Raw genomic sequence first — 11,628 nt, 5'->3', positions numbered from 1 at the left:
GACTTATGAAATGAAAAAATCTGGAAGCCAGGTTTTGTAATCCGTGAAATCAGGGAGGGACCAGCTAATTGAGGGACAACAAATCTGAATGTTTAAGAGGAGGCACGAGAAACAAATTGCTGATTTAAACAAGTGTCTTTCAAAACCCAAGTGTTACCTGAGGGCATTTTGAGATTAAGTTGCTCCAAAGAGCTTAAAAACAAATTTTATAAAGCAAAGGAATAATGTTCTTGTAAAATTCATACAAAATTGCAAATGGTTATAAAAGACCATATAAATAATTGAATATAATTATGAAAAAAATCTGACATCAGTCTCTAGCTCTGCCTGCCACTCAAGTAATCTGAGGTATTTTCTTAACTGGTTTAAATACTGGAGATTGCTTTGCTTTTAGAATGCACACGTGACTTAAGTTATAAAATTTTCCTTGGCTTTTTAATGACTTGCAGCGTATGTATTATATAAACCATCTACAGAACATTATCGATTGTCTTTTAAAGGTGCCTAAATGTGCCAGATAGTCACTCTTACAAATGTCATTGAACTCTGCCTTCCTGGAGATTTGGCTAGGTGTCTGAATATTTCTGTAGCTTTTTTTGTTTTTCTTTTTTTTGAATAAAAATTTGTTACGATGTGCTTGATTTTTTTAAGGAATGAGAGAGAGAGATGATAGTGCTTTTTCAGTTTCCATCAATCAGTGCTGTATGTGTTGGCTAATTTCACTAAAATTTGATGGAGAAGTAATGTTCTTAAAGACATACATTTTGTACAAACTTAGGAAATGGTTGTTTGTTGGAGGAGGGAGAGAAAAAATGATGTTGTACACACAACGTCAAAGTCTGTGGTTTTTTCGCCTGCCACGTAACCTGTCAGACTGTGTACCTTGGTCAGCCAATTAGCACATTCATTAAGTCAAATGCGATGCGTTCTGTAGAATCTGTAGTTCAGGAACGTAGGTGAAGACTGAGGATACTGGAGGTGAAGCTCAGGTTATTGCGGTTGGATGATGATTACTTGTAGGCGTTACATGACACATCATTAAAATAATCAGGCCTGACTGGTGCCTCTGATCATGGGAAAGCTTGTTTTTGAGTCTCGTGTTCCTTTTCCACTGGAAAGGATTGATAGCCTACCTCAAAGTCTTGCACTAACTATGTAGCTGTTTTTTAAGGATGGTGTTAGAAATGCATCTATTCTTTCCAAGGTTAAGACAGAATACATCAATTCTGATTTCTTAGTTCTATAGGGCTTAAAATTTGTGTATGAAGACTAAATTAAAAAAAGAAAGGGCTTCAGTAATACTCTTCCACAAACTGATGGTATCCTGAATCTGGTGGACTGATTTTTCATAAATACTTTTTCATGTTGGAAAGTCAAAATGCAGTTGTGTGAATTCTGTAGTTAATGCTAGAAAATATTTTTTCTGTCTATTTCTTTATTTTTACTGAGTAGGCTTTCTTTTAATACTTCAGACATAAAATACAGTAGGTCTTAGGGTTCAAATCGTTAGCAATGTTTATTCTTAGAGTGACTAGTGTATTATAGAATCATGGAATTATTTGGATTGGAAGGGACCTTTAGAGGTCATCTAGCCCAACCCCCTGCCATGGGCAGGGACATCTTCAACTAGAGCGGGTTGCTCAGAGCCCCGTCCAACCTGACCTGGAATTTTTCCGGGGATGGGGCATCCACAACTTCTCTGGGCAACCTGTGCCAGTGCTTCACCACCTTCAGCGTAAAAAATTTCTTCCTTATGTCCAATCTAAATCTACCCCCTTTTAGTTTAAAGCCATTCCCCCTTGTGCTATCGCAACAGGCCCTGCTAAAAAGTCTGCCGCCATCTTTTTTATAAGCCCCCTTGAAGTACTGATAGGCTGCAATAAGGTCTCCCCGAAGCCTTCTCTTCTCCAGGCTGAACAACCCCAACTCTCTCAGCCTTTCTTCATAGTAGAGGTGTCCATCCCCCTGATCACTTTCGTGGCCCTCCTCTGGACCTGCTCCAACAGGTCCGTGTCTTTCTTATGCTGAGGGCTTCAGAGCTGGAGGCAGTACTCCAGGTGGGGTCTCAGCAGAGCAGAGGAGAGGGGCAGAATCACCTCCCTCGACCTGCTGGCCACGCTGCTTTGGATGCATTACTTTTTTTTTTTTAATGCTTTTTTTTTTTAATGTATCACTTCAAGAGTGTTTGCATTTGATTTGAGGCGTGATCTCCTCCTTCCAATGTGTCTCCGTATTATACTATACATAAAGGTCTAAATAACATGTTTCTTCCTTCTACTTTTATTTCTGTTCACATGAAAACAGTCTTAGAGATGTAGTAGCCTGTCTCTCACAGTTTTTCCACCTATACTAAATCTAATTTCATAGAAATTTTTTTTAATGAATTAAATAGAGTTTTTCATATATATGAACATTTTCTATGTATCTATTTCAAGATGGTAATGGCCAAAGTATTTTAGTGAGAGTTAAATCAGAGGTTGTTTTAAACTGTAGGGGAAATGGGGCGATTACCATTGGAGAGTTGTGGTCAGTTTACATTGGGTTGATGAACAGGAGATGGAGAAATCTTCCAGTCTGGGCTAGATGCATAAAAGATAATCAGCTGTTTAGGGAATCGTTATGGCGCTTGTATGTTCAAGGATTTTGGAGGACAGGCTTGTGGTCATGTCTTTCGCTGTGGTATCCATCGTGTATTAATCCTGCTGTTCGTTCCCTTTGATAGTAAGTAACGAGGGTGTGGGGCTGCCTTCCAAAGCCTTCTAACACTGCCAGGCCTGCATTAAAGCATAATTGAATTTCGGGTTTCAAGTTTTAAACAGTTGTGTGCAGAAGTGAGGAAAGGAGTTATTTTTCTTAAAAAATGAGTCAGAGGCGCTCTGTTTTCAGTTTTCCCACAGGTGGTAATGGGACACTGGGCAGTGCTGGATCAGTCTTCAGATGTGGAAGGGAAATCTTCTTTCCCCCATGCTTGACTTACCTTATTCAACAGGCTTTACCTGACCACATTCTTAGTACCAAACTAATCCTGTTTGGGGCCAGAAATATTTTCTCTGGAAGTCAGGCTGGCAGGTGTTCAATTCCCCTCCCCTCCTGTTTGTGTGTGGGGCACAGATGTCACACAAGGACAATCGGCGTATATTTCATCAAATCAATTTCTCACTTGGAGGTGTTATTAGAGAGTAATGTATTTGTCTTGTCTGACTGTAGCATGCAAAAGTTTGGTTGTCTGATGACTGAAGTGTTGTGATCTATCTAAATTTCATCCAGATGCACATATGCTTACCCTCATAATAATAATATCCAGTGATACACAGACTACGTAGTTTAATAGTCTCATCTGGATTTTAGTTGTGAAGTACAATTTGTGCACAGATGAAGCAAATACAGCAATAAATACAATGGTAAATTTCTTGAGCTATGTCCACTTGTGCTACTAATTCTTTAGACTTGTTGCTATAAGATTTTTAACTTCCTTAAAATTTCAGCGGTTTACATGTGTTACTTGGTTGTCATTTAAATAACTAAAGTCTACTCTTGTATGTAGGAGAGGCTTGGAATTTTGTGTTACGGGTTTGCAAATCACTGGAAAAGTAGCAATAGGCATTTAAAATATTAAAACATCCTTTAATGCCTGTATTATGGTATTTGAATGCTTGAAAACTTTCTGATTACTTATTTCTTAATATTTTAACATAGCTGAATCTTTTTAGAATTAAATCTTTCTTTTCAGCTTTTTTCCTGAAACGTTCTCTCTGATATCTTTTTTTCTAGCTCTGCTGTTTGTGTTTTTAATGGTGAAATATCTAGGATTCTTTTTGTTTCATCCTTTTTCCCCTCGTCGATCCTTTTCTTTCCTCTAACTGCCATTCATTTGTTTCTTCTTCTGCAGTATATCTGTATTTTCTGCAGACTGTATTGGACTGAAGGGAGATCAAGAGCTATAACTTGTGGATGCAAATAGAAGGAAATTAGGAAGTTCTAAAAACTTTGGACGTTCTTAGGCCATCTGCCCCGTGACAGTGCATGATTTGTTTTAAATTCCCTTTCGCTCTTAGTTGTTGAGTGTTTGGGCATCTAGAAAAGTATTTCTTGGGGAGGTTGGGAAAGACAGGATTTATTAGTTGACTGTGTTAGAAAATGAGAACATAAAAATGTTAGCAAGGCTGGACTCTCTGTCCTATTTTTAGAGCTCTGGTGGCTTGAGCTCTGCTGGTTTTGAGAGAGAAGAAAGTGGAGTTAAATTGCAGGAAGGGCTGCAAAGGCTGTTGCAGGCAAACAGCTCAGCTGTTGGTATGGGCTGTGGATAATGAGTACTGAAGTCTCTGTTTAATGCTTACACAGGCCAAATAAAGACTGCATCTGCAGACTGTACTACTGCTTAAAGTTCCTTTTTAGTGCATAAAACGTCATAGTGTAAGAAAACTTAAATTGTGGTGAGAGGAAAACGTCAGTTTTAGTTTTTGAAATGTGGGTTTTCCTTATTACTTTCCAGATATCTTGGAATTCTTGCAACTTAACTTACAAGGAGTGATTATACTCTACCCTGACTCAAATGCTTAATTCTTGATAGGGTTGGAATTTTTCTTGATGAATAAATAAATCTCTAATGTTAGGTAAGTATTTCAAACTTGGATATTCTTTACCTGCAGAGAGCAAATCTGCTTGAGAAAGTGCCATTGTCTAATTGTTACTTTAAATGTCGGTGACAAACATATTGGTTTACGTGATAGAGTTTTTATGGTATATGGGATATATGGTGGACATTGATTACATTAGGTCATTTATTCCCTTTGTAGTCTCTTCCCTAGAGAGATGTGTGTACAGGGTGACAGTTTGATTTTCCTTTTTTTTTTTAAATGGATGATATACAGTATTTATGTAAACGTGAAGTGAAAGCCACGTGCCTTCTGTCTGGAATGGAAAACGGTGCAGTCAGTGGTAGCTCTTAGTGTCTGTGAAACTTTTTTCCACAGTCTTACTGATTTTTTTTTTTTTTTTTTTTTCTAAAAAGGAAAGGTGGTGCTGTACAGGGAAGGGTTGTCTTGGTTAAATGTAAGTTCCATTGAAGGGTGGAGTTGTTAATGACAGTCTTTATCCCAGAGAGTTGTGTAGTTCTTCTAAGTATCCTAAGGCCAGGTTGTTGGATGCCTTGAAAATAAGAGATTTTAAGAGTGACTCAGTGTGTTATGGAGAGCCAGGGTAGGAAGTTGCAGCAGATCTGGTGTTTTCGTAAGCCGCTGTTAGTCAAAGGCGATGCTGGAGCATTCTTCACCCTGAGGCAGGTAAGGCTGCATTGCTGTGGTCTGCCAGGAGAAGTCATGAATAAGCCTGTGTCTTAATCCACTGGCATTCGGTGGAGTCTCCTCTCCCTGGTTCCAGACATTTTTTGGGCAGTCTTCCCCTTCTCATAAAGGGTAATAGGCAGGAGAAAACCCATGGCTTCAGAAATAAAGTAGAGGGAGGGGCAGCACTGGAAGTGGATTGAGCTTTTCTCTCCTGTGAAATCATGGCCTTACAGTGGTGTGAGGAGTGTGTTGCTTCTGTTCCCTGGATTACGGCTAAACCTCTGGGTTAGGAGGTGAGGCGAGGCAGCATGGGCAGCATGAGATTGAGGGGAGGCAGCATTGTGTCTGGGTTTCATATAGCAGCAAACACAGTGACATTATCTCACACAGCAGTGCTCCACTCGTGTTGCAGACATGCCATGCTATCTTAATAAAGCATTATTGAAAATCTACAATAATTTGCAAGCACTGAAGAAGTTTATTTTGTAAAATTCTTGTCACTCCATCTCAAAAAGAGAAGAGTGAAACTAAGAGATTATGGAGAAGTAATGGAGAGTAATGGGAGGTATGGAGCTGGTTTTGGCCATTCCTGGATACACAATAGTCAACTGTTTGGATCAGTGAGCTGAATCAGAATTGCAGTCCTTCATTCTTGTAATAAATAACACCCCAGACTAACTTTTGCAGCTATCAACGCTAAGGTCCTGATACAGACCGCCCTGAGGTGCCTAAGTAAAGGTGTCCTAGGATTCATATGCTCCTTTTATAGCTGGAGAGTTGAGACCATAATGTCAATGAGATGTTAATTTCTGTCTGTCTGTCTGACTCTACAGGGAGTCTCAGGTAACTTACAGACCTTCTGCTACATCTGTTAGCATCTTCATGGAGATTAATAGTTTGCCGAGGAAGTTTCTACTGGATGTCCTGATGCTTTCTCCTTCCTTGCTGCTATCTGCTACTGACGTCTGCTGCTAAGCCTTGAGCGGTGCATTTGTTATAAGAATTTGGCCTTCATCAGTGTCCTCCCAGCTCACTTGGGCGAAGTGTTTCCCAGTGGGAACCATGAACCGCTGCAGTCTGAAAGATTTCATAATCTTTCTGTCTTGCCAACCTCAACTTTAATAGTACTTTTCTGAAGTGTGTGGAACTGAAAGGGAGAGCAAGGTGGTGTCCAGAAGTATCTCTGGTATTTTTTCCATGTAATCACACCATTGGTGGTAGAGGGGAGGAGGAGAGCCTGCTCCATAGTCTGCTCTTGGCTGTTTTCAGCTGTACACAGCATTTAGCTTAGTTGATGTTTATAAAGCAGTTTGAAAATGATGAGCATTATTTGGTTTTGGCTTTTTTATTTTTGGTGGGCACGCATCAAGCTCCACTGCCCTTACACATACAGCTCATTTGGTTATCGTGAGCATTGTTTCTCTGGACTGGTTTGTGCGTTGTTGTTCCTGGTTCTTTTCTATTTTTCACTTGGGCATAGAAGAGTAAAGAGAAGGGAAAGCAGAAATTTCTATTGGTCTAAAACTTGTTGGAGAAGCTACAGAAATAATTTTTGACTTTGATTTGATGTTAATTTATAAGATACCAATCTTTTATACTTCTGACACTTTGGTCTGAGGAAGCGAGGCTTCACACTTCAGGTGTAAGGTCTGTGTTCTTAAAACAAAAAAATTGCTATTTTGTTCCAAATGTTCATGACCTTCATACAGTAGGCTAGAAATAGCTGAGGAGGTAGCAACTAGCGATCTGGCGGTTAGACTATGTTAAGACTTTCCTGCAACAGAAAGATTATCTGGATTGCGTTATTGCCTAATCCATTATGGTTTAAGCAGTCTTGACACTTGATTAAGTAATGTGTAAATCTGTTTTCAGAAGTCTGTTCATGCATGTATTTCTCCTTAATCCTTAGTTCAAGCTTCATTTTGGAAACAGGTTTTGGCAGAACTTTCCTATGGTTAGTTTTAGCAGAATCCTTGGCCCATCTCTGAATCTAAAACATCTACTTGCTGTTCAGTACGAGTGGACAGTGTTTCAGAAGAACAGCTCCCTTCCCCATGTTTTTAAATTGAGGAACCAAGACTTTGAGAGGTGTTGCCAATACCGATCTGACGGAACGTCTTTTGTTGTTCTCATCAACACCAGCAATATCAAGCTTGCTCTGTTTGGAACGTCTCTAATTCTAAGCATTGACCGAAAACTCCTGCCACTTTTGAGACTCCCTGGGAGATCAGTGCAGATAAAGATGCTAATGCTATTAAAAAGAAAAAAAAAAAAATCTGTTTCATGGTGTGCCCAAAGTATAATTTCATGGAGTCACAGGAGCACGCAGGTTGGAGGGACCTTGGGAGGGAGGCCATATAGTCCCAGCCTCCTGCTCAAAGCAGGGCCAGTGGGATGAAGTTGCTTGGGGCGTTTTCCAGTTGAGTTTTGAGGATTTCTGGTGATGGAAAGTCCGCAATCGCTTTGGGCAACCTGCTCCAATATTCAGTCACCCTCAAGTGAAAATTTTTCTTCCTTAGGTCTAATCTGACTTTCTCATATTTGAACTTGTCTGTTGCTGCTTGTCTTACCCCATGCACCTCTGAGAAGAGCCTGGTTCTCTACACCTTCCCATTAGATAGTTGCAGAATTTCTGTGGACAAAAAGGACTTTGAGGACTTCAGTGTTTGAGTCATTAAGTAACTGTTCTTTAAAAAACATGGGCCATACATTAAACTGACCAAAAAGAATATTTATTTTTTAGATCCAGCCTGTTTCCTGCTTCAGGCAGTTTTTTAGAGATGACGTACCATTTCTAGAAAATTTGTCAGGAATGTGTTGTTCTTCCAGCAGATGGTGAAAATTTTTTGGAGGACTTGCAGTTGGTTAAATGGAGTCGAAAACCTTTAGAAATATGTCATCACTTCATAGACACTGTGTATTTGGATTACTTTAGTGATATTCTGACCTTAATTATGTGATAGTCCAATTGTCTGGAAGACAAAACTCAGCGTAAATTTATCACATCTTAAAAGTTCTGATGTCTGGCAGACAATGTTTCTGACTATTATTGCCAACGGTAACAATGTAATAAAATTCCTCCTATATTTCCCATTTAAGATTGCTTGATGTATTTCCTGGTATAAATATTGTAACAGCTGGAACAAGTTCAAAGGAAATCTTTGTGGTATTGTTCATAAAACCAGCAAATTTAAGAGGCTTTGATTTACTACTAAAATGGGCATGTCTCCTTCTCCTTTTTTATTTTTCTTTACAATGTGCAAAAAAGAGCCTAACTGAATTAAAGTTTGTGTCCCCCCCCTTTTTTTTTTCTTCCCTCCTCCCTCAGATTGCAGCTATTCTCAGGAAACGAAAACTTGACTATTATTTGCACAAACTGCTACCTGAGATCTTGCAATCAACTTCCTTTCTGACAGCAAATGGGGCCTTGTATGTTGCTTGCTTTTGCATTCTAAGGTTGGTATACTGTCCTAAAAATAAAATGTAATAGGAAAGCTATTTTTATGCAACTTTTCAATTAATATAATAATTTGTCTTTTTTTGTAATAGGCTTGTTTGTAATGGGTAGGAGTAAAAAAAGCAACAGCTGTGCCATCATCTTGATTTCTGGTCTTACCCCTTGAATATGAACCTTTTTTTTTCCTTCTCGTTTTTGTAATCTTTTAAATCAGTAAAAAAGTCAATGTATTCACTTTGCTTCCTTTTCTCTGTTTTCCTGATTCAAAATACATTGTTGCAGGAAATTCAAATATATTCTAGAGGGGAACTGAGAAGGCCTAATCTTTCTCTCCTAGAAATAATTGATGTAATTTGATGTTGGTTTCTATTTTCCTGATGCAGGGGCTGTGATGACTTTTAATTATCCTAAACTTTATCCAGCCATCCAAGTTTGTACTTCCCTTATTTGTGGTTGTAAATGAAGGAAATCCCAGCACAGCTTCGGGGGTTCCGTAGGATACAGACTTGATCTGAAAAATGAGTATAAATGCTGCTTCTGTATTCTGAGCTGTTTCCAGTGTATATTTCAATTAACTATCAGGATAGTTAAAAATTAAACTTTCCTGTTTATGAACATGACAATGTCCTAGATCTAAATGCGTTTATTGTAAGAGATTTTATACATAGACATGTAAAGCCTAAAGTAGCTATGAATTTTTGAAAGTTATCTGACAGTGCACTCAACAGCCCCTCTAAAAGTTAATCAAACCCATTATGCCCTACTTCTAGTTCTGTTTAGAGGCCTCTCAACTTTGCTTCAAAGCTGAAGGCTGAGAAGAGGAGGAGCTGGCTGAGGAGCCATGGAACGCTTTTAAGTAAATCATTTGCAAAGTTCAAAGTGAATCTTTAAGTAACAAGCTTTAAAGAATATGAATGTTTCTAGCAATCTGAGTTGTATTAATATTGATTTATCTTTACTCCTCTGAGCTGTACAGTGTTCTTCTGTATCCTGCCATGTACTTGCCTGTAAATCTGCAGTGCCTTACTTCAGCACTGTAGTTAGATGTTACTCTCTACATTAAGCTGGTGTGGTTTTAAGTTTTATTGTTTTCAGCTGTTCCTCTAACAGGTTACTAGCCATCTAGCAGATCTAGGACTATGCCTGTACTAGTAAATGAAGCAGCTAAGAGATTAGTGTCTGACTCTGAAGCCAATTGGTATGGCATCGCTTTCACCTGCATGGAGCATAGCTGTCTAAAGCTGTTTTGACCTCCAGAAAAACCAGCGTGGCCAGATGCAGACTGAGTAGTGGGAATGGTACCTAGTCCATGAGCCTTCCAAGTCCCCCTGAAGCATTCTTTGGGTTGATCCAGGCCAAAATCACGCAAAGGACAGTTCTAACAATTTAACGTGAGAAGGAGTACATGTAAATGCTTACCCTACTGTTCTTACAGCTGTGCAGCAGAGTAACCAACCAACATCTTCAGAGAGGTACATATGTTTCCTGTTGCAAAGAGATGCCCATGAAGACTTGTTGTCTCCAGCAGAATCTCTGCTGGTAGGGTCTCTGCAGACTGCCCACCACCTGCAAATGCAGGACTTACAAATAAAAAATGTCAGTCTGTTGGCTGGGGTGCCAATTGGAGCTGGTGAACTGAAATCACGGATGGAGGCAAAAGAAGAAAGTATTTAGGAAGCCTGATGCATTACACCTCTTGGAGTACATGAAAGTGCAATTATAAGGAGTATTTGGCAGCTTTTCTGACAGGAATAAAATTCAGAGCCTCAGCAATTAAGTGAATAGGCTATGAATACAATATGCAAGAGCTATTAAATGACATTTCAAACAAACAATGGTTAACAATGGTTAACATGATCATCCGAAAAGTCGTATCTTCCAAATTTATTGGTATTCTCTGGAGGATAAATAGATATCTGATGATGTTCCGATTGGTGCATTATACATGAATTCCCAAATGATTTTGACGAGATTGCTTGCTAGGACTCTTCAAGAAGAAAGATCCTCTGTCTTCCAAGAATTAGTAAATGATCAGCAAGTAGTTAAAATATGTGAAACCAAACAAGGACTGAATAATCAGTTTTCATAATAGGAAGAGGTTGCCACTAATGTTCCTGCTGTGTCCTTTGTTCTGGATATACCTAAAGAATCTGGGAAGAGGGATGAAGAATAGTGTGAGAGATTATATGAGATTATTTAGGATACAGAAATCTAAAACTGACTCTAATTCATTTCAGAAAGATCTGTTGATTAAAATCACTTCTGAAATTTGAGAAAACTGCAAAGTAATGCATCGGGAGGAAAAAAGCAGTCCTATCCTTACACAGGGATGGACTTTAAAATAGCTACTATTAATCAGGAGGGTGTTTGAGAGTCGTCACGGACAGGTTCTTTGAACAAGTCAGTTCAGTACTTTAATATGGTCAAGGAGCTGAGTAAGTGTTATTTGGAGAGAAAATGAGAACAAGCCAGAAAGCTGTATAAATACATGACATCTTTACAAGTTGAGTACTGTATGCCTTTTTTTAAGAGCTTCTCCTAAGATCATGATGTTGACAAGTCCTTCACTTGGAATATACTTAGTATCAACATTGTCTTGCAGCTTGAGCCATATAAGCTTCCTTCTCTCATCTGCTGTTGTGTAGGTGATGGAGGATGGAAATGTGAGACTTCACCCCTTTTTTTTAACCAATTTGTGTGGGTTTTCTCATATTTGTTTTTTTTTAATCATAGAATCATAGAAACATTAAGGTTGGAAAAGACCTCTAAGATCATCGAGTCCAACCGTCAACCCAACACCACCATGCCCACTAAACCATGTCCCTAAGCGCCTCATCTACACGTCTTTTGAATACCTCCAGGGATGGTGACTCAACCACTTCCCTG

At 39.0% G+C, this 11,628-nt stretch overlaps 1 protein-coding gene across 1 annotated transcript in view; it reads left to right on the top strand.

Annotated features, from left to right (window-relative positions):
• The first annotated feature begins 5,186 nt into the window (after positions 1–5,186).
• The window catches only part of TMEM135 (transmembrane protein 135), a 174,991-nt gene continuing 168,549 nt past the window's right edge, over positions 5,187–11,628 (top strand). The window contains 2 exon segments of the mRNA XM_009323476.1: positions 5,187–5,282; positions 8,614–8,741. Of these exon segments, the coding sequence (XP_009321751.1) occupies positions 5,187–5,282; positions 8,614–8,741 (224 nt within the window).

The sequence above is a fragment of the Pygoscelis adeliae genome, unplaced genomic scaffold (assembly GCF_000699105.1).
Source record: "Pygoscelis adeliae isolate BGI_AS28 unplaced genomic scaffold, ASM69910v1 Scaffold84, whole genome shotgun sequence".
Classification (NCBI taxonomy): domain Eukaryota; kingdom Metazoa; phylum Chordata; class Aves; order Sphenisciformes; family Spheniscidae; genus Pygoscelis; species Pygoscelis adeliae.
This window is presented reverse-complemented; position numbering and strand designations above follow the sequence as displayed.